General features: G+C 30.8%; 2 protein-coding genes and 1 pseudogene across 3 annotated transcripts; 2 read left to right on the plus strand and 1 right to left on the minus strand.

Annotated features, from left to right (window-relative positions):
• Positions 1-6,998: 6,998 nt before the first annotated feature.
• Positions 6,999-9,484, plus strand: LOC120254043 (flavonoid 3',5'-hydroxylase 1-like). The gene is given in 3 exon segments (XM_039262195.1): positions 6,999-7,921; positions 8,710-9,171; positions 9,173-9,484. Coding segments are annotated over 3 exon segments (1,578 nt in total). The 5' UTR covers positions 6,999-7,024; the 3' UTR covers positions 9,392-9,484.
• Positions 9,485-18,809: 9,325 nt separating this feature from the next.
• LOC120254041 (flavonoid 3',5'-hydroxylase-like) lies at positions 18,810-21,039 on the plus strand. Of its 2 annotated transcripts, XM_039262193.1 has the most exons (3): positions 18,810-18,950; positions 19,163-19,367; positions 20,275-21,039. In XM_039262193.1, exons 2-3 carry the CDS (start codon positions 19,332-19,334, stop codon positions 20,908-20,910), a joined length of 672 nt encoding a protein of 223 aa, XP_039118127.1. In that variant the 5' UTR covers positions 18,810-18,950; positions 19,163-19,331; the 3' UTR covers positions 20,911-21,039. The 2 variants fall into 2 exon arrangements, with proteins under 2 accessions (XP_039118127.1, XP_039118128.1); XM_039262194.1 differs by lacking the exons at positions 18,810-18,950; positions 19,163-19,367 and adding an exon at positions 20,126-20,139.
• Positions 21,040-21,657: 618 nt separating this feature from the next.
• Positions 21,658-24,125, minus strand: LOC120254040 (annotated as a pseudogene).
• Positions 24,126-24,443: the final 318 nt, after the last annotated feature.

Genomic DNA, 24,443 nt, shown 5'->3' on the forward strand with positions numbered 1-24,443 from the left:
ACAAAGGATTGACTGACGATAGGGCGATGAATAAATAAAGCGAAGCTAAACAAGGATACTTCTTAGTTTTTGGAGCTCCGAAAACTCCCGGTCACCGAGCTCCGTCGCAAGGTCGAGCAATCAGACCTTTCGATGAGCTAAGATACCTTATTAACGGCCAAGGATGTATACGGGCTTCGTCGGGTGTCGTGGCAACTAAACGGCTGAGGCGAGAAGAAGCTAATAAGGATGCTGACTAAGCAAGCTTCACATGACATACTTTGGGGCTAACGTGTCCAATCCAACTGTTTGTTAAAAACTATTTATTTTGATGTGATGTGGCATCTCAGGCTGCCACATCAGCTAAAATTGGCCAGAAATCCAAAGTGACCTTCTAGTGAAATAAAATCGATATATGATGAGCTACGATACAAATTGAAACATAGTGACCAAAGTGATAATCAACCAAACCACAATGACCTCCTCAAAAATTGTAACCAACAATAATTTCATCAGTGATGTCAATGGTTTTGAATACATGGTGATTTGTGCGCCATAGAATAACTAGTTAACTAATATGGTATTTGTTGTAACAAAATAGTGACATATATGTCTCTTATAATATGGGTTCCTTAGATAAAAACTTTTGTAAATATTTTGAGTTAATACCGTACTATGGTCATTTTTTATTTTTAGCATCGAACTTCAACTTGTATCATTTTGGTCACTCCACTTTAATTTGTCTTCATCGAGAGGGTACAAAGAGTATTCCAGATAGAATTTGATGCCGGATTTGCAACAATAATACCAGTTCACCCCATTATCTTCATACATGGACATAACACGTCATTATTGAGGGCATGTGGCCACCACTCCTAGAGACATGACACATGTCACGTAGGCCAGGAAAACTGGTCAATAACAATAGCGTCGTGCCTCTCTTTGATGATGTTGAAATGACAAATCCGACATGTATGTCATCAAATTCTCCCTGGAATCCCCTCGGCACCCTCTCAGTGAACACAAATTAAAGTTTAGTGACCAAAATGATACAAATTAAAGTTTGATGCTCAAAATGAAAAATGATTATAGCATGGTACCCACAAAAAAATTACCCATCAAAACTTCTATTGTTTAATTTTTAATTGTAAGAAAAGATACTCTGTGTTGGGATGTCCCCCATTCTTCTTTTCTAGATTTTTTTCCCCGGTAGAATTGCTCTAAAAGAATAAATAAAATTTAAATTAATAAAAGTTTTTCTAAACCAAAGGCCTTTCGTCTAGTGATACTTGCCCTACTGTAAAATATGTCATATAGAGATTTTCATTATACATGATTTAAACATGTTAGGCACAATTAGGGCTGGTAACGAGACGGAGACGGGGACGGGGAATCCCAGGCCCCAATTCCCCAATGGGGGAAATTGATTCCCCATTTGCAAACATTTCTATTACATTTTAGTATTTTATTTATAAATTTAATTTTTTTTTAAAATAATTTTGATACCAATACATCTATGAAAAATATAAAAACTACTCAACATAGATACATATATGAAAAACATGAAAACTATTCAACATATATAGAGCTTAACAAACTTGTCAAACCAGCATATAAAAACTTATATAAAAAAAAAACTCCAAATGGTTTTCAATATAGAACAAAACATAAAATTTGGAATTCATATAAGTATGCAGTACAATCTAACATTAAAGTTTTTTGTATCATTATTTAAGGCTTTGGATTTTTTAATGTTGGGAAAAAAAAATTATATATATATATATATAATTTCCATCGGGTCAGTAATCCCCAAGAGGCGAAGAGGGCATTTCCCACCCACATCACTGCCCCCACGTGGGAGGGAATCGAAGAATCCCTGTTCATGTCGAGTCGAATCTTCCTTGGGATAGGGGATTCTCAGCCCCATTACCACCCTTAGACACAATGGTGCCAAAAATGGTCCCCAATGTGGAAGCAAACCTACAATCTAATCTCCTCATCCATTGGGTGAATGCACATGAGCTTTGTGATCAATTTTCATTGATGTGCACCCTTTGACATGTGGTTTGTCTACTTTGTAAAGAAAAAAAAAATCTAACATATGCTCAAATACTAATATAAGATATCACCTATAAGGTAGTGCTATTTTATTTCCTCCCATAGTCCCATCTCCCATGTTCGAAGGTGGATGGTTCAAATCTTATTTATAGTTTGTCAAGAGTTATTCAAAAAAACAAACTAATATGAAACATTATAAAGTGAGATATAGTAAACTTACCATGGTTTTAGTTATTTAATAAATAAATTATGTGTTTTCATATATAAGTATATGGAATTTCTAATTTATCACAAATTCATGGATTTTTTGTAACTATATAATTCCTTTAAACTTCCGTTGTTATTATAAAAATTACTTAATATCATAAAAAATAATTTATTAATATTAACTAAATTTTAAAGTATCTAAATTACCCCATATTAACAATAAAATGGTGAAAAAAGAGTCCGGAATAAAAGTAAAAATAGAAAGACTTCTATAAATTTTGTAACTAGAAAAAAAAATAGTACAGGGGAAAATTAATTATGCCAAAAGGGAGGATTTTTGAAAATAAGTGTGGATAAACCATAGATTTATTGAATAGAAAATGATAGTACAAAGTAGAAAACTCCTCTCACCAGTGGTGAGGAGATACAAGAAACCAAAAAAAGCAAGGATAAGAATCTAAGTAGGCGGAAAACACCGTCGGGAATCTCAGGCCTGCCTAGATAGTCAAAAGGAGGAGTGACTACTCCTGAGTAGCATCAAGAACAGAGTCGCCAGTTGGATTTGAGGCTCTAGCGCTAAGAAAGTTGAGTGAGCGCTTAATTTTCTTAGAAGTTTCATTGAGTGATTGTTGATGACTATCAGCAGCTTTTGAGTACCAAGAAAGAAGCATATTAGCAATTTTAAAGATAATGTTATAAGGTGGTAACGCGTTCAAGTGAAAAATATGAGTATTTCGTTCAATCTAAATGTTCCATAAGTTTGCACGGGAGATAAGGTCCCAGAGGATTCGGTGCCCAGAAATGAGAGTCGATAACCAAGTAGTCCACAGTAAAGTGATTGACTATGGAGGAGTGTTTAAATCTAAGACCTGGAAGAAAAATGCCCAGATACATTTAGAAATTCACAGTCGAAAAAGAGATGATTCAGGCTTTCAGATGCATTGTGACAAAGGACACAGGTGTCTGAGGAATTTAGAATGTTGCACCCTTTCTTGAAGAGATTTGTGAGTGTAAGGATTTTGTCTTCCCCAGCTAGCCAACAGAAAAGGGTAATTTTGCTAGGGCATCGGATTTTCCAAAAGTGAGAGTGATGCGAGCTACGCAAACCACCATCGATGAGAAATTTGTAAATGGATTTGACTGTGAAAATTATTTTTTTTTTCTAGAGCCCAAGTAGGAGTGTCGTCCTGATTGATAGCGCAATCAGGAATGATTTCAAGTAGAGGAGATAACGTATCGGGCGAGACTGAGGGAAACAAAATCTTTGGATTATTTATGAGATGTGTAAATTGCCTAATAGTTATCCAAGGAGAAGTACATTGAGAAAAAAGGGTTGGTCAGAGATCTTTGAGAACAAGCCCAGCATGCCAACGATCAAACCAAAGGGATGTGTTAGAACCACTTCTGATCATTTTGTTTAGGCAAAAGCGGAAAGGTAGTAAAGTGGAGGTCACTCCTGCCCAAAAAAAGGATTTATTTCTAGATGGGTTGTGGAACAAAAAACCGTTTGCAACATTTAAAGAATAGTTAAATTGAATGATTTTAGCCCAACCACAGTTTGGGTTACAGGAAAATTTCCACCGCCACTTCCCAAGTAAAACTTTATTAAATTCCTGAAGGTTGAGAATTCCCCAACCTCCCATGTCACGTGGTCTAGTGATCCTGTTCCAAAAGATCAATCTGATTCCTTTGAGGCCCAGATCAGGTCCTTTCCAAAGAAAGTCTATTCTGATTTGATTAATTTTTTTGATCACCCAAACAGAGAGTTTAAAGACTGACATCCAAAAAGGGACGACTTCAATCAAATTATTTATAATTTAATAATTAAACTTTTATGCAAAATTCAAAATCTAAATGTACAAGTAAACCTCCCAAGCAATCAAGCTCAATAGTCAATCACCATGAGACTTTTATAGGACATACAGAAATTTCAAAATCCTCGGAAAAATTGTACATAGGCATTCAGTGTTTTGAAAAAATCAATTATCGAATAAGACCTGAAAATTCAAATTTTTTTTAAATTAATTTTATCTTAAATTTATACTTTATGGAAATGAGGCCGCTAGGAAGGTAATGAAAAAATTACTAACATAATAAAAATAAATAAGAATGCAACAAAAAAAAATTCAAAAAGTCTTTAGTCTAGTGATATTGCAGTTATATAAATATTTTATGAGATTTTTTATTGTCCGGAATTTGAAATTCACCTGATACAGTAGTACCAAAAAAAAAGGTCCACAACGTAATTCAATTTTTTCTTTTGTTGAATGAATGTGCATGAGATAAATGATCAATTTTTTTAGTGTGCACGTCATGACTTATCCAATTTTGTAAAAAAAAAATAATTAAAAAAAAACTAGAATTTTTTTTCAATGTATAAAAAAAATGGTAACAATTTACAAAATCAATTTGAAACTTGCAAGCAACCTCATAATCCTTCAATTTTCCAACTTAATATCCCCTTAAAAGATGAATCACATTTTATCCTCCATGGTCATAGACCGCTGCAAATAGGCAGTTATGTAGTGGTAAATTTATTGTTTAATTTTTTTTATTATATTATTGTTATTTGAATATTCATCTCTTAAAATTTTAATCAGACAACTAAATTAATAGATTGGATACTCCCAACTTGTAATATAACTGAAAGGGAATATGATAATTGCATTGCTTTCTAATTCATTCAATAACCATTTCTAAATAATTAAAATAACAAAGAAATAGGTACTGTAAGCGTTGTTCTCAAACAGCTTCACATCCTACCCTATAAATAAAACAAAATAATATTATGAAACAATAAAAGAGAACAATTATTGTGGACATGGTTCCAAAAACGACAACAGCCATAATGGCAAATTAAAGTTGTGGGTGGGAGCACAACTTGAGCAAAGGAATCATAATACTAATTCATTAATGTACGTACGTAGTGTACTTATAATAAATGTGATTATCATGGATTTGGCCAAAGAGTTTATACCCTATAGGCAATGACTCCAAACAATATGTATATATATATATATATATATATTGGTGTGAGATTTTCAAACATTTTAAATTAATTCCCATTAAGCATAATAGTTATAATAAGTCCTCAGTTGTACATTTTATTTTTACAACGCAAAGCTCATATTATTAGATAAAAATATATGAATTAGACAATTAATATAGTTCATATATACATTCATAATTAATTATGCTTGTCACATTTATTAAAAAATAAAAAAAAATCATGCATTTGCTTAACAACTCCTATAAATTTTTTCATTCCAAATATGATTAGCGCTGTTATAGAACAATAGCAATACTCATGTTTCTGTGTTGATTATATTTACTAATTATCTGCATGATTATTAATCAAAAAATTTAAAATAAATTTTTTTTTGTTTATCATGTCAAAATTATGAAAAAAAAATAGTAACTGAAGGTTTATAATTGCTCTTTTATGATAATTCATATTTTAAAAGCATTATAAAATTATTTTATCATTAAATATAATAAAAAGAGTTTATAATTGCTCTTGATATGAATTTGAAGAAGGGATAGAGTTTAAATAATAATAATAATAATAATAATAATAATAATAATAATAATAATATGAATGAGACCAACATAAATGTTGAAATAGATTACATATATTTTTTTATTATTATTTAAAAAATAGATAAATTACTTCAATTAAAATAAAAAAGAGCACAACGAAAACAATCCACTAGATATTTAACAATAGTCAAAGATCACAAAATCAAGAAAAAAAATACAAAGTAAAAATTTATCACCCAGTCCCAAACACTAATCGGACTGATAAGATCTAGTCTGTGATATGGTCCCATGCCTCCTCACCCGCTATATCCCCACTTGTCTCCTCTATTAAATTTCAATTTTAATGGTGGTTCATATATGACCACAAATAGGTAAAGTTTAATTTGTACAAAAATTTTTAATCATAACTTCATTATTTTTATAAATTATATATATACATTATTATAATTTAGAGACAAAAAAATAAAAAAATAATTTAAAAATTTATAGTGTACAAGTAATTTTTTTAAAAATTTAGTGTTCTCTTCCGCCCCGGGTCTGGGCCGCCCTTGATTTTTGAGATGCAGGGAGAGAGAGAGAGAGATTTTTGTTTTTTTTTTAATGTTTTTTTTAATATAAAATGATGCCTTTTTTATATTTTGAAATTACCTTTTTTATAATTTTAAAAAGTGGAGCAAACCACTAGTGCGAAACACGAACATGTTACACAGATAATGTAATGCAATAAATTAAAAGCATTGGCTGAAATTAACTAAGTGGGGGGTAGAAATTTTAATGAGGCACATGAAACAAGCACGTAAACAAGTACATCCTATTTTAAAAATTACAAAAAAAGATATATAGGTAATAATACTGATTTATTGATTTTATGTGAAAATCTCTCTGTCTTGCAATTTTGGAGAGGTAAAACTACTATTTTTCTCACAGAGACCCGTATCCAAACATTAAATAATATTAATAATAGTACTAGACACAAATATATAGTACATAAACAGTACAAAAATAATAATGTCAGGGAAAAATTTCGAACTATTGTTTTTTTTTATACTTTTGTGTCGTATGATTGGCCATAATATATAATGGTAAACATGGTAAAATATTTCACAAGATTATTGAATTGGGAAAATAATTGTAAAAAAATAAAAATAAATAAATAAAGGACAGAAAAAAACTCAATAAAACCCCCAACCTTAAAAACAACACTACTACTCACCAAAAAAAGCCAAAACACAAAACAACAATGGTGTCACCAGATTCAGCTCTCATCCTCACCACCCTCTTCATCTTCCTCGCATTCCTCCACCTCCTCCACCGCTCTTTCCGGCGCACCACCCTCCCACTCCCTCCAGGCCCAAAAGGCTACCCAATCCTCGGCGCTCTCCCACTCATCGGCCACACACCACACGTCTCTCTCGCCAACCTCGCCAAGCTTTATGGCCCTCTGATGCACCTCAAGCTCGGCAACAGCCACATCATCGTCATCTCCTCATCCTCCACCGCCCACTCCTTCTTCACAACCCTTGATCTCCAATTCGCCAACCGCCCTGGCAAAGTCATCAGCGCCAAGCACATCAGCTACAACGGCAATGACATGACCTTCTCCAACTACACTCCAAAGTGGAAGCTTTTCCGCCGGCTCACCACCCTCCACATGCTCGGCTCCAAAGCCATGTCCACCTGGTCTGACATCCGCCATGATGAGATCCACCGCATGCTTCAGTCCATGCATGAGTCTAGCCAACGTGGACAACTCATTGTTGTGCCTGAAACCCTGATTTGTGCCACCACCAACATCATTGGCCGGGTCATGTTGAGCCAGAGAGTGTTCGATGCTTCAGACCCGAAGTTGGGCTCGTACAAAGAGTTGTTGAAGAAGTTGATGACTGGTGGAGGGATGTTTAATGTTGGGGATTTTGTGCCGGCGGTTGCGTGGATGGATTTGCAAGGGATTCAGGCTAAGTTGAAGAAGGGGAAGGAGATGATGGACCAGATGATTAAGGCCATGTTGGCACAGCATGCGGCTTCGGCTGAGGAGAGAAAAGGGACACCGGATTTTGCGGATCTCGTCATGGCCAGTGATCTCCGGGATGACAACGGTGACAAGTTGTCCGATGTTAACATCAGAGGTCTACTTGCGGTGAGTTTTTCAGTTTAATATTTATTATCATGTTTTGTGGAGAGGTTTAATTTTATCCTCGATTTTTTCATGTTTTGGACTTGCATTAAGATATTTTATTTATTTGTTTTTATTTATATAAAATTCGGCTAAAATATTTAAATATTTTTGTATTTTTCAATAACAATATCTAATGCCTGCACGGGCCCCCGCTCCCATCTGCTCCACCGAAGTTTGTGCACACCCTTGAGGATTCTAGCTGGTCCCCCGCTCCTCTTGTAAAAAGAAAAAACCAATATCTAATGATTTTTTTTTTCAATCTAATTGTATATTTTTTATTTTATTTTTAATTAAAAAACTATGATTTCTGCATAAAATCAATTATACATTTTATAGTTTTATAGTTAATAATGTGAATTAAAAGAAATTCTATATGAACATATGGTGAAAAAAAAGGGTCATTTAATAATCATCACCTAGTATATTGTGAATTATTATTTGAATGATAAATAGGTAAATTCAGGATAGAATTCTTAAATCGACAGCATTATTATAATATTATGCAATAACTATATAAATACTAATCTTATAAATCTTTGAGTAATTATCTCACCATAAAGAATGTATCACTATAGATGCCCGTCTCTTCACACCCTTTGTAGAGTAGGGTTTGTTGCTTTTGTAAAAAAAAAAAAATCATTTCAATTAGGTTAAAATATCATTGGTAAGTAGGCACTTGTTTTATGAGTTTAGCACATAATTAATTATAAAGTCTGTCTAATAATTGGTGGTTTTTTTATATGTCAAAGAATATATTTAAGGCAGGGACCGACACATCGACAATAATAGTTGAATGGGCACTTGCTGAAATACTAAAGAACAGGGACATACTTGAGAGCATGCAATCAGAGATGGATGTTATTATTGGTCGAGAGCGTGCATTGCAAGAGTCAGACATACCTAATCTCCCCTATCTACAAGCTGTTGTTAAGGAAACACTCAGACTGCACCCTTCCACACCATTAAGTCTTCCACATTTTTTTCTTTTTGAATCTTGTGAGGTTAATGGATACTACATCCCTGCTAACACACGCCTTATCACCAATATTTGGGCTATTGGGCGTGATCCAGATGTTTGGGAGCGCCCATTGGAATTTGATCCAATGAGGTTTCTTCCTGGTGGTAAGGCTGCCAAGATTGAGCCTTATGGTACAGATTTTGAATTGATACCTTTTGGAGCTGGACGAAGAATATGCATTGGAAAAACAAGTTGGTATGGTGTTTGTACAATATCTCTTAGGTGCTCTTGTGCATGGCTTTGATTGGAGATTGCCGGATGGAGTGGTGATTGATATGGAGGAGACTCCCGGTTTGGTGATACCTAAAGCAGTGCCCATTAAGGCATTTGTTACTCCTCGTCTTTTTGCCCACAGCTTATGTGTAGCAGTGTATGGTTATTCATCAATTTGTTTGGGTTATTTCTTTGCTTAGATTTTGTATTAATTTAGATTTGAGGTTGTGGTATGTATTATTTATGATGATTATGAGAAATAAAGTATTGATCTACGTACTCTTCTACTTGAACAATTAAATTATCTGGGTGGTTTGAAGTTTCAGTTTTAAAACTATACAATTTTTTGTTTTCATATGTATGTAATTTCTCAAAGTTCTATTGATCTTTCATCTTGTGAGCCACATCAATCAATCAGTCAATGCCCTATTTATTTATTTATTTATGGAGCTAGTGTTTAAAGTTAATTTCAAATAAAACTAGTTTATCTCAGTTTACAAGTTTCCTCTAACCATTTTTTTTTAATTACTTAATTTGATGGAGTTATTCATGGTTGAAATAAGTGAAATTTGTTTTCAAAAGAAAACTTTTATTTGACCCAATTTTAAAATTTTTTATTTTGTATCTGAAAATATGTGTAATAAGGCAATCCAAATGAAAGTAAATTAAAATACAACCTGCGAATTAATCATCTTAGCTAAAATAAAAAACAAAATAAATAATTTCTAACTCCAAAACTATGTGAGATTAGAGATTGGAATTTTGATGGATTTGATATGTATTAATGTATGTCTTTATTCATACAAGTATGTATAGATAATTGTAATTAATTAAATATTAATTAATTACTATTATTTAAAAGCTTTAGCTACGTTATCTTAATTTAAACACTTGTATGTTTCTTATTTTTATACTATTATTTTAAACATTCAAATCTTGTACAAAATTTTTATATTCAACTCAAAGTTTAAAAAAAATTAGTTTTTTTTTAATTATATTCTTTCAAGGATGATGGTTTGAAGTCCTGAATATTTCATGTATTTTTTAGTTTCTCAATTTTTTTTTATAAGTTTATCAAAATTAACACATATTTTGTAATACTTATATTGATATTTTACTTTGTACAAATTACTTGATAATAGTTAGTACTTATTAGTCTCTAAATACCATGAGATGATGTGCCGGTGATTTTAATTTTGTATTTATGACTTCTAGAGCTTTAGAATTTTACGTCCATTATATTTGATAATTTTAATTATATAAATGCATTAAATTATAATTTTTTATATTAACAACTATTTAGTAATTTATAATTTTATGTGAAACATTTTTGTTTATTTTTTTAAATTTTTTTGAAGATTTTTAAAATGGGACTTGTTTAGTGGGGTTCAAATTAGTTTGGGATGGGATTGGTTTGAGTTTGAGAATTTTTTTGATACAGGTTTGAAATTGAGAATTACATAATTTTACAAGCACTTGTGATATTTTCCTTGCAACTCATCCTAACTATAATTAATACCAGGCTAAACATCTATCAGTAATTTTTTTATAGATAAATATGGACAAACAACTTACACTTAGAGATGGCAATGAGTAGGGTACAAATAGGTATGTCAAAATTTTTATTCGTACCCATAACCCCTACCTTATATCCATATCCTCTAGGGGAAAAAATCATACCCTTATTCTTACCCGTAGGGTACTCGCTTACCCGTTGTTCAAATTATCAAATTAAATAATACTACTAATAATAATAATCATTTATAATACAATGTTTAAACACATGTCCATAAATTTAAAATTACATGATATTTCATAAAACGTAAAAAAAATGACTTTAGAATGCCCTTGATACAATTGACTAATTGAAAAAAACAAGTACCTACAATATATATATATATATATATTAAATTATATGATCAAACTATCGTTAAATTCTAGAAAAAAAATTAGTTACACACTTATTAATTATATGTAAAAAATTCTCAAGAACTAAATTCACCAATGTTTACTATAATTACACACTTACTTTTCCATATTTAGCTTAATAATAATAATAATAATAATAATAATAAATAGTAAAAATTGCCAAAAATACCCTCTAAATTTGCAATATGTACAAATTGTCCCTCTAAATTTGATTATCCCTCTAACATATATATATATATATAAGGGGTACAAGTTTTACCATATCCTTTTTAATGGATAAAGGTATGTGTTCATGCCTACTAAAAAAATAACGGTTAATGACTTTACCCATATTTGTATTAGTCAAAAAGAGTATTGGTCTTTTTGGCCAATTATAAAAATGGGTATATTCGTCAGATAAAATACATATTGTCATCTCCACTGACATTCAATTGCGGACGATGAATTGTTACTTTTTTTTTATTTTTATTTTTATTCTAGAGATAGTATCAATCAATAGCCTTTACTAGACATATGAGTAGACTCACGTGGTCATTAAAGACCTCGTTCAATGAAACCAGTTACCAGTTCAGCTCTTTGATCTTTCATATATATTCCCTCGTCTGATTTATATGTTATTGTTTGGAAATTTTCCTTATTTCATTAGGTAATTCATTTAGAAAATCTAAAATACATTAAATAATAACGTTTGGAAAAATTTCTTATTCCATTTTTTATATCCATTTGAAAAATCTAAAATACATTAAATAAGTTTTTTCCCCAAAATTATTTTTTTTTAATTTATTCTTATACTTTCTATATTTTTTTTAAAAAAATGAAACAAAATTTTTAAAAGAGAAAATAAAATATATAATTAAAATAGATAAAATTAATGTATTTTTAATGAATTATTAATTAAAGGTAATTTTGGAAGTTGATTAATCTTATATAAAATTATATCCATTTGAAAAAAATCTAAAAATACATTAAATAAGTTTTTTCCCCAAAATTATAATTTATTCTTATACTTTTCTATATTTTTTTAAAAAAATGAAACAAAATTTTTAAAAGAGAAAATAAAATATATAATTAAAATAGATAAAATTAATGTATTTTTAATGATTTATTAATTAAGGGTAATTTTGGAAGTTGATTAATCTTATATAAATTTAAAACCATCAACTAATGTTAATCGATATAAAAGGGCCGTAAACATTAAAGGGCATTTGGTTTTATGATTGATAATGAGGAGCGATTGAAAATAGAATTGAGAGGAAGCGAAGCAAGAACAAGAATAAAGAATATGTTTGGTTGCTAAGATATGAGAAAACAATTCATTAGGAATGAGAAAAGTAAAGAAAGAAAATGTGGTTAAGAGACTTTTAAACCCTTAATACAAGTTAATGAAAAAATGTTATGTTAGATAATAAACTATTTTTTTTAATAAATAAATATTACTTTTAATTATAAAATATTTTGACTAGTGTTATTTTCATTTATTTAACTAAATATTTCATTTTAATTATTATATATTATTAAAATTATCTATTTAATTATTATTTGAAGTAGATTATTATCTTTAATTATTAGTTATTATTATTTCACATTAATTATTATTTATTTTTAAAATTATTTATTTAATTATTATTTGAACCAAATTTTTTTTAATTATTAGTTATTATTTTTATTTTCACATTAATTATTATTTATTATTCAAATAATCTAATTAATTATATTCAAATTCAAAATAATATTTTTATTTATTTCAATTTAATCATTATTTATTATTAAAAATTACCTATTTAATGATTTTTTGAATTAAATTATTATTTTAATTATTAAATAAGATGGACAAAATTGATAGTTCACTCTAAGAAATGACCAAGGAATGAGCAATCTTTTTATTTTTGGGAGGATTGTCCACTTTTTTGCTTATTTTTCACTGACTTTTTTTTTTTTCATTCTCATACATAGTTATTTAAACAAAAAGTATTGGAATCACAAAGTAATGATTCTCATTCTACACATTGCAATCAAACACCTAATAAATTGATTAAAATGAATGTATAAATACGACGGGAAGGAATATCGAAACCAAATTTATCATCAACCACATGAGCTTCCGGGGGTTAATTGTTGCAGCTGTAGAAGTCATAAATGGTTCGAATTTGTCTTTGGTCCTTGGATACCATCATATCAAGCACACTTCATTATTTTATAATAAATGAGAATAAAAATGGGGCCGAAGTCACATGGGGTGTTGTTTGGATCCCCATAGGATGGGGTTCAATTCGGAGATGAATCAGAGATGACTAACTTCACAACTAGAGGTGGGCACAGACCGGTTAACCGGGCCCGCCGGGCCCGACCCGCCTGATCAGGTTCACTGGAAGCCGGACTCGGAACCGGCCCGTGCTACAGGGGAGACCCGCCGGGCCGGGTTGACCCGGCAGGCCCACCGGGTCCGGTCCATTCTGTGAATGAACCGGACCCGGCCCGGCTTATCATAGAACCCGCCGGGTCCGGGCCATGGATGGGGTTTGATCCTAGGACCTCTCACATGAGAAAATAACATTAACCAATTGGACTCATAAATTTTTTTCTTGCTTTTTAATTTAAACATAAATAAATATAAAAAGTTACAAAAATATTTTTAAATTTAATCCCCAAACAACAAAAAAATTTAAAATAATTTATAATAACTTAAAAAATTTTATGACATATCAAAAATAATTTTTAAAAAGGATAAAAAGTTTACATTTTTTTAATTTATTTATCTATCAAATTAAATTATTAAGACACCTTTTTCAAGTCAAGAACAAAACGTATATATCAAGTAGTATTCTTATTTTTAAATTGAAGTTATCATCAACTTATTTATTTATTATAATTAGGGTTAGCTCTAGATTTTTTACTTTGGCTCTCGACTATAGGGTTATTATCGTGTCTTATCATGTGTTATTGAAAAAGTTACAAATCAAAATAATATGGTGTGAACCATTATTCAAAAGATATTCTTTTTACTAATATATTTTTTATAAATTGATTTACATAATTTAAAAACAATTTTTTTGTAATTTTATTTTTTTATTTTTTACAAATTAAAAACAAAATAATCTAATATATATGTGATAAATAAAAAGTCGTCTTATTTAAGAGAATTTAAGAGTGTACGATATGTAGAGATTTAGTGTTTATAAAGTCAAAAAGACAATTAACAAAATAATTAATTTTTAAAAAATATTTATGAAAAATTTATTGTTTTGATACTTTGATATTTTTACTAATTGATTTGTATACTTTTTTTAATTTATTATATGGTTTTTAATTTTTTTATAAATTAAATATATAAAATATTTTGATCCATATCCCTACATCTATTTATATATAATTCTTCTAATAAATATTAGAAATAAATTATTGCTTTCAGCTGATTGGCTTTTTCTATCCGAGTCAAGATCATGGGTTCAAATCCCATGACCAACAAGTTTTAAATAAAAAAAAAAACAAACAAAAACATTAAACCGGGTTTGACCGGCCCGCAAGGCCCAACTGGGTTTTGACCCGCCGGGTCACGGGTTGGGAAAACCTCAACCCGTAATCGGTCCGTTTACGATGAGGCGCTGGTTACGAACGAGTCAATGGGCCGGGCCGGTTTTCCGGACGGCACGTGCCCACCTCTATTCACAACTATAAACCACAATAATATCAAAAATAAAAGTTGCAAACATTTAAAGACATCAACCATAATGTCATGAAGTCAAATTAATAATTAAAACATCATCAATATATCTGGACCACCACTTGTGTCATCTAGCAAATACCGAGTTCATACCAAGTTTAATTATTAATTAGTGAGAAAATATCAAATGGGACTGGAGTGACGTGGAGGTGTTGTTTAGATCCCCATTTTGTGGACGAGGTTAATTGGGAAATGATACAGGTAAGTCACATGTGACAAATATCAACCACAATAATATAAAATACAAAATATATAAACATTTAACAACATCAACTAGAATACTCCCTCCTGGTGTCATTTAAGGAAAAAAAAATTCAAAATAATTGTTGTTTTAGAGCTCTAAGATTTATTTATTTGTTTTTAATATTATTTTTATTCAATTTAATAGGTTATATAAATAAAGAAAAGTAATATTTATAAGACTAAATAAATATAAGGAGGAGGTCAGTGGCTCAAATCCTCCCCGACAAGCATCGCTCATATATCTGTCTTCGGGGATTTTTATACTATTCTCATACGCATACATCCAGGTGCTCCAAGATCTTGTTTGATCATCGTTTAGTATTCATATAAAAGGCACTAGTTGCCTATTATTCAAAAATAAGTACAAATAAATATGGTTCCAAGAGAAATATAGTTTAGTATTTTAGTTGATTTTATGTTAAATTTTAGAAAACTTAATGCTATTTTTTATATTAAATTTTAATTTTTGGTAATATTTCAAAGTTGGTAATCACAGATTACCATCAATATTACCATCGCTATCAATTCAAATGTGATAATTTGAGACGATAATGTAAAATTATTACCGTGAATCAAATAACCCCTAAATAACATGTATTTTTGAATGGAGGGAGTATTAATATAATTCCTTCACAAACTTATTTGCATGAATACAAATTGATTGTTCCCTCCGTGTTGGAATACAAATAATTTTGAGAATTTTTTTTCAAAATAATACTAGCTATATTAATTAATTTATTTATTTTTATTTTTTTAAGTTATATAAATTAAAAAAATCATATATATATATATATATAAGTCTAAGAGAAAGGTATGATTCTGAAGGGAAAAAAAATTATTTGGTTTATTTTTATTCAAAATTTTTTTAATGTTATGTTTTAATTCTTATATAAGATCTTTAAACATCATGAATTCTATAATAAAGAGATCGAATAAAATTTTACTTAATTAATACTTCTTTTTATGTTTTTCCTTATTCAGTTTGAAAATTTATAAAGTATTAAATATTATTTTTTAAAATTTATTGTTTATATTTAATGTACTTTTACAACTTTCAATAAATAATATCAACTATCTGGGCTACAATAAAATAAACCATTATTATTACTCATATCAACTTCTATAGCTGCTATTAAAGCATTGCGAGCATCGGATTGCCACCCTCTATCTGCTAGTGTAATTAATATTTTACCTGGAATTTCTTTTCTAATTAATCCTTTAATTCCTATAACAATCAATCCTAGGTGGACCAATCTTTTACCAGATTCTTTTATTTTTCTAGTACTTTCTTTGCTAACAAGAGGAATATTTACTTCATTTGTTGACACAAATATTTCTTCTTCTCTATTTATCCTTATTAACTGAGTATTAAAATTTAAATTTCCTGTTTTATAAAGGATTTTTGGGTTTAATAACTCTATTTGATGATTATTATATATTTCTATATCTTTTTCTATATCTATTATTTCTTCTAATGTAGGATTATTATTTTTATTTTTATTTAGGTATTTGCTTAAGAAAGATTTTCCTATGCTACTACTCTCAGTGGTTATATTTCTTGAAGTACTAGCTATATTGCTTCCTAAAGTATGACCTTGTCCTTTAAAAGCTGTTATTTTGTTCATTTTCTTCCAAATAATATACTATTATTTTCTTTTCTCGTAATTTTGTTTGGTTTATCATCTATTTTTAAATTATTTATTTGCATGATTAAGGATTCTATTTTGGTAGTTTCTTTTTTATTATTTTCCTCATCAATTATTTTTAGCCTATGATCTATTTGTTCTAATTTGTCTAATAATTGTATTAATAAGCTGATAATGGTATTATTTTGCTTTATTATTTCCTGATCAGCTATACCAGAGGCTATATATGAACTTAAACCTTTACTACCACTAGGTTGATATATCTTAGTTTCTTCTAGAGCTTTTAAATAGGATTCTTTACCAAAACTTCCCATCATGTAATACTTAAGTGTTTTAATTCTTCTAGTAATTTTTCTATATTTTGGTATTGGTTTATGATCTGTTTATATTCATTTTGTATAATTCCTACACTATGAGTAATATTTAGGATTTCTAATTTATGGAATAATTCTATAACTTTATTATTTTGGTTTTTAATATAATCATTATTTACTAGTAAATCTTGGATTTTTGGAATTAATTTCTTATTTAAATTATCTATTTTATGTTCTAGCATACCTAAACTTTGTCCTTGAGAAATTATCATATCTATAATGCTATTTTGACAGGAATTATTACCATGCATTTCATGAGTAAAATTATTTGGAAAATAACATTTTAGTATAAAATCTTCTTTTTCTACTATCTTCTTTGTTGTAAAGGGAAGAGCTAAGTCTAAATATCTTACATCCATTTAGATGAAGCAGGCATTAATATCATTATATTCAGCGGTTAAATTATCTTTTATATTAGCTAGTGTTTCAAATCTAATTCTATGTTCTTCTGGGAGATACAGTTTTCTCTTTATCCATCTAATATGAGTAGTAATATTTCCTTTCCTATCTGTAGTGTGTTTAATAATAGGAATTGTTTCTTCTGCCTCTTTTAAATATCTATATTTTAAATCTAAATAGTCTTCTGTATTTAACAACCATACAGCAAATCTATATTTTATTTGATCTTCAATTTTTTTATTATTTCTAGTTAAATATTTTCGAACCATTTTTAGATAAGGTTCTATGTATCTATGAGGATTACTGTCTTTAATATCCAAAAGAAATAACATTATTCTTGGAGATTATTTATATTATAATATTGTTCTAGGAGTTTATTCTTAGCATAATTTATTCGCTGTTGGCTATCTGAGAAATCTCTAGGTTTTATGTCTTTTAATTTTTTAAGTTCTGTAGAGAACAAATCAGATCCATTGTGGGTCCTTTGTTTATGTTCTATCTTGATATAAGTATCAAATCTTCTTAGATGATAACTCTTGTTTTTTAAATATCTACGAAGTTGTTTTAAAAATAATGCCTTCCTGCTTTTTATTATATCTTTCTTTCTTATATTATTTTTAGTAATATAGGGTTCTAATGGTGTTAATATATTTTCTATTCGAGTTAAAGCTATTTCTAATTCTACTATTGTATTTACTGGTAGTTCAATGAGATATTCCATGGCTCTGATACCAATTTACCGGAAGACCAGTTCTACCGACCTAAGGTCAATGAAATACTATAGATGGGGAGCCTAGGATCATTCTAAACTATAATTTAGTGGTTCCGTACTAGTGTACGGTCCATAATCTTCATATTTATCTCTAATTTCTCTAAGGATTTGATATAATAAATCTAATTGACCTTGTAAGTTAGTACTAGAATAAAAATCAGTTTTTAGAATATATTGAGCATACTTAATAAGATAAATATCTCTAATGTAATTATATAATTCTACTAAAGCCATTAAAACCATAGATAGCAATTTACTGAAATAATAGTGAGTAATCTTAAAAAAGAGACAAGTAAAAAAAATCAGAGTGAGTAATAATTACAACAGGTAATTATATATAACTCCCTCTATAGTTTGCACATGCCCTAAAAAACCCTTGAAGTTTGCTTATCTCTTAGAGATCCCTCCTTTTCAATAAAATCCTCAACAAGTCCAGATGCCAGTAATGGAGGTTACTATGTAGTTAAGTGGCCATGGAAATGACCTATATGCCCCTTGTTTATCTTCATCCTTTATCTCTCCTCCTCCTCCTCCCTACCTCTCTCCATTGATGTCGAATCCCTTTGCTGGTATTTGATTGTCTGAGTGGGAGTTGTGTGGGCGAGAACTCATTTGTTTGCTCGAGTTTTGATGCTTGTGAGGGGGGAGGGGAAGCATGTGTATGTTGTTAATGTGGTGAGTCTGGATTTATCCTTTGATTTGGTTATTTCTTGATGTTATTAATTTTAAAAACTTGTTAGTATTTGATTGTCTGAGTGAATCAAATTTTGTATATGTTTCTCGTAATTTTGTTTGCACATGCTTGTGTATGCGTGGCCTCCTGAGTGAAGCTCTAATTTATAGCGTTTAGCGAAAGATAATATCTTGAGATATTTGACATTATGCAGAATCACAATAAATCCAAGTGTCTAGTTCATTTAGATGCTGGGCTCTTATGGCATGCTGATGTTGGGGTAGTGTAATAAAATATTTTTCACCGACGACTTTTTTCGAGAGACGTTGCCAACCTTAGTTCTATTCGCACTCTCGACTTTCAACAGAAGTTCCCACAAAGTCATGTGCCTCCCTGCAAGCCAAAAACCATGTGAAAAGGTAAGGAGAAGTTACCCGAATTTTTGCAGATTGTTATTGTGTGCTTTCATGTGTATTTTTTGGGTTTCCTGTGTAGAATCCAACTTTCGGCGGTGTTTACAACTATAATGGGTTTCAGGCTTTTCTGTGTAATATATGTTTATTCTTATAAAATATTCTTTTTCTGTGTAATATACGTTTCTTCCTGTGTATATTAAATATCCTCTTTTTGTGTATTATTTGAAGTTCACATATCTCGCCCACAACAACCTCCCATGCGGTGAGAATCGTGAATTGTAGCAGCCGTCCTTCGCCTTTGAAACGAGCCACAACACAGAATATCTCTATTATGACTAACACATGCGTAAACATTAGAGAAACCCATCAATTAAAAAAAACCTAAAATTAGACAACAACTGTTGGCGGATAGATAGATATATATATTATCACCTGGTAGTGGTTGAATAGATGTAGGGTCAAAGCCATGAGGTAGTGGGTGAGTAGACACGAAATTAAAGCCCTGTGCTATTGTAGCAGTACTACTATTTAAATAGATCCCAGCTAGCATCCACGTGACATGCTTCATTTGTTCATGTTGTGTTTAATAGAGCTAATAAGTAGTTCCTAAGGAGTAGCTAGATAAACCATCATAATAAATGCACTTCTATATTATTTATTATTTAATAAATTTTTAAGTATGGGTATTTATTGCCTATTGTCAATATATATATATATATCTTAATTATATACTCATTATGATAAAAACAGCTGTATGAACATGAGAAGAGTAAAGGTGATTAAAATACAAATTAAGTATTGTCATCATTAGATGATAATTTTGATTTTTTTTAGTTATTTGTCAAATAAAAATTAAGTATGGTTATCATTAGATGATAATTTTTTATTTTTATTTTGTTATTTGTCAAAGAATATGTTCAAGGCAGGCACCGACACTTCCACAATTATTGTTGAGTGGGCACTTGCGGAAATGTTAAAGAACCCTACCATATTCAAGCGCATGCAGTCAGAGATGGATACAGTTATTGGTCAAGATAGATTATTAGAAGAGTCTGACATTCTCAATCTCCCTTACCTCCAAGCTGTTGTCAAGGAAGCACTCAGATTACATCCATCCACACCACTTAGCCTACCACATTACTCATTTGAGTCATGTGAAATCAATGGTTATCACATCCCTGCAAACACTCGTCTTATTACCAATGTTTGGGCCATTGGTAGAGACCCAGATGCATGGGACAATCCATTGGAGTTTGATCCAGATAGGTTTCTACCTGGTGGTAAAGCTTATAATATAGAACCTCATGGCAATGATTTTGAATTCATACCTTTTGGAGCTGGAAGAAGGATATGCCCAGGGAAACAAACTGGTATTTTGTTTTTTTGCAGTATCTTTTTAGGTGCAGTTGTGCATGGGTTTGATTGGAGGTTGCCAGATGGTGAGGTAATTGATATGAAGGAAACACCTGGTTTGGTCATGCCCAAAACTATCCCCATTAAAGCATTTGTAACTCCTCGTCTTGCATCCACTGCTTATCCCCATTAAAGCATTTGTAGCTCCTCGTCTTGCATCCACTACTTATCTCTATGATTGAAGTTTAATTAAGTTTGTAAGCCTGTTTTTTGTTATGAATATTTTACCAATAATTATAATGAATAAAGGTTTGTAGTCTTATTTTTATTTTTATTTTATTTGTTTGTTAATTTATAAGAATGATGAAGTCATTGAGTGATGAAAGGAATAAAATAACAAAAAATTCAACTAATTAATTTTAAAAGTTTTTCTGTTAAATTATCATTATGTATCAGAAAATTTTAAGCAATTAGATTTATGGGGATTTATATACTAATGAAATATTATTTCTTTCTCCAACACTATTTTACACACAATAATTAGGCAAATTCAAATGGTTTCTAAATGAGTAGTGATGAATTTAATTTTTGCTAAGAATCATAAAAAGCCTATTAATTATTAGAAATATTTAATTTAATGTTCAAGTGTAAATTTTTAAACATAAGCAAGTTCGCATATCTAAAAATTTATTACATAAGGACAATGAAACTTAATCAAAGTGATAATGCACTAAGAAAGCACTAAGAAGTCACACAAGCTTTCCATCAGATGGCCCAAGACCAAGACCACAGCACAGTTTATTTAAGATAATAATTAAACATGTCTAAGCATGTAAAAGGGAGAAGTATCCTAAACAGCATCTGATTCCCCAATTTATCAACAGGAAGTCAGTTTCCTACCCAAAGAGACTCATATTACATATGAGCAATGAGAAAAGTCTACTAATATTTACCAAACAATGCATGATCATCTTCTTTAACCTTTCATGGAGAAGCCCAAGCAAAGTAGTTGCAGACGGCGCGCCTTGATGCGTCCAATTCCCACACCCGAAGAAACACCGTCCCTTGGCGATGGTCCAGGCTTGCGAATAAAAGACTTGCTGCTCATCACGCCGCAATGGCAGTAGTTGAACATTTCTCTACTGATAGGATTGATGAAAGGATGAAACTGCGTCATCGGTCTTGGTGCCTCTTTCAGTCTCTGAGGTTGCGGGGTTTGGTCGATAGGATGATTGTTGAATGGCTGGTGTGTCGCAAATGGGCAGTCTGTAGGATGAAATGGAAGTTCATTGGTAATGGAGAACCTGAATCCCCGGTGCATGAGAAGGGCAAGAAGGCGGGCTGTGTTGCGAGCATCATCAAGGCCGCAATGCGGGCGGCCCTCCCATGCCAGCCCCGCAAGCTGAACTGCTTCCTTCAGATTGCAGCGAACCCGACCGAACATGTCTTGGAATGGAACTTTTAAATTGATCCACCTGCGCACAAATGCCGAAAGTCATCAACTGAAAAATCAAGAAATCATCAAAGAACTGCGCCTAATGCTAAATTGCCTAAGCCTCTATCAGAAGTATACTAACATGTGCATGTCTGGGATACTATCTCAAAGTAACAGAAACAACCCAGCCATGTAGTAGAAGTTGCCAACTACGATTTGCTTCTATTTGACACCAATATCAGAGAATTAATGCCTTTGCCATCAATATTTCACATAGAATTTTCAATAAGATTGAAGATGAAAGAACAAAATATTATCATTGTGACAACTAACCTTGTCCAAAATAAACCTTTTCCCTCATATTAAATGGACTTTTCCTGATGAAGAACAGTATGTACACTTGATAACATAAGGAGCGATTCTCTCATAAATTTGACTAATATATATGCCTTATTAATCATGTTGATTTGGAATTCATTAATAATTGTTGTTTCCTTTGCAAAGTCTATTTAATTTGTCCATTCATATAGGTTTTAGATGAAATTCTAGCATGAAATTTTCTTTCTGACGAGATCCACAGAAGAAAGGAGATTTTTATTCACGTCATCTCATAACAACTAGTGTCTTAAACTATGACTAGCATATAGATATATATATATATATATCAACCCTGTCTGCTCTGTAGCTGAGCTTGTCACTATAGTACTGTTATTGGATTCTTCATGTTTTCTTTGATAGTCCACCATTTGCATTTGGGACTTCAAATGGTGTTAATAGGACAACAGAAACATCTTACATCAATTGAATCATTACCATACCATATCAATAAATTTTTTTAGGACAAAATCGTTGCGGAAGAAAAACAAAAAGGCAATACTGAAATGAAAGTGTACTTGAAGATGGATATGACAAATGATAATCATGTTTCACCACCAATACAATGTTCTAATTTGTTGTAGCAAGAACACTTGTAGAAAAACTTGGAAATATGATGAGCAATTTTATATGGCGAGTTAAAAAGCATGAATCAGGTACTAGTATGGAAATCAGTGATACTACATGATTCCATAGGCTAGCTGAAGACAAGATAGCATCCAGACAAGATTCAAAGGATAACCAATTAAAAGTTGGCCATTCATTTAATGGTTGTTTATCTGTTTCAGTTAATAGTTATTTACACCATGAAAATTTGACACTATAATTTTATTTTATCTAATATTGCCGTCTACCATTACATACCATAATCGCATATTTGTATATAAATGCAAAAATCTTATTCCCGTCTAATAACTAGAATTCCAATTTTAATCCTTCAGCAATTTGTGAATCCCATGCCAGAAATGTGCTCAACAAATGATGCTGTGGAAGTTTCTCTTGCATTTAAGGATGTAGAAGTAGAATCCCAACAATTAGGTAATGGGTTCAAATCAACCAAATCGAAAGTATGAGGCCTAGATGAACACCCTTATTAAACTTCAATTTCTCATATATCTCATAAAATCTGTAATTACATGTTAACCACTAGCATTATAATAGTCAAACAAGCATAAGATTAGAAAAATTGGATGATGGCCAACAGAAGAATACGGCCATGTCATTTCTCGTTAATACCACTTCTCTTTTGTTGACATTTATTTGAGAAGATGACATTTATATTGCGATCCACATAAACAAACACAACAGATACACAGAATCATGAGAAAAATCAAGCATTCCACATGGCAAAAATCTAAATGTCCCATATTGGATAAAAAGATCACATGGGAGCACTTACCTATTGAAGTATGGAGGCTTTGGGATCCTTTTAAACCGACACTCAGACTCTAACATAGTGCGACAATCCCAATCACCCCATGTCACAACAGCAAAGCGTTTATGCTTGATGCCATTACCTTCCAACCATCTATCATGCATGCCTAGAGCTACATTCAGAGGAACACCTGTATCCACCTGAGTACACGCAATGAAACCAGATTAGCAAATTTCATTCTAAAAAGGCAAAACAACTATATGTGGATATAAGAGCACCACTATTCTGCAACATATGCTGAAAGAAGAGGTTCTAGTATTATAATCAAATGACAAAAAGAGATAAACTCTGTTAGGTTCTGAAACAACAAACTATTAAATAACTCAATAATAATAAAAAGTAATATAAGAATTGAGTTTAAAACTATTATACTGAGAACAAAAAGGTCAATTATCATCAAATACACCTTGTAATTTAGACCAGGATTTATTTGGAGGATCCTCAAACAACTTATGGATGTCACAAAAATGCATTGTAGATC

The sequence above is a fragment of the Dioscorea cayenensis genome, unplaced genomic scaffold (genome assembly GCF_009730915.1).
Source record: "Dioscorea cayenensis subsp. rotundata cultivar TDr96_F1 unplaced genomic scaffold, TDr96_F1_v2_PseudoChromosome.rev07_lg8_w22 25.fasta BLBR01000316.1, whole genome shotgun sequence".
Classification (NCBI taxonomy): domain Eukaryota; kingdom Viridiplantae; phylum Streptophyta; class Magnoliopsida; order Dioscoreales; family Dioscoreaceae; genus Dioscorea; species Dioscorea cayenensis.

Excerpts from the sequence above, each read along its gene's own strand:
- LOC120254041 (XM_039262193.1), top strand. The coding sequence starts at position 19,332 with ATGTGCCTCCCTGCAAGCCAAAAACCATGTGAAAAG. Across the intron at positions 19,368-20,274 it reads GCCAAAAACCATGTGAAAAG|AATATGTTCAAGGCAGGCAC; the intron begins GTAAGGAGAAGT and ends TATTTGTCAAAG.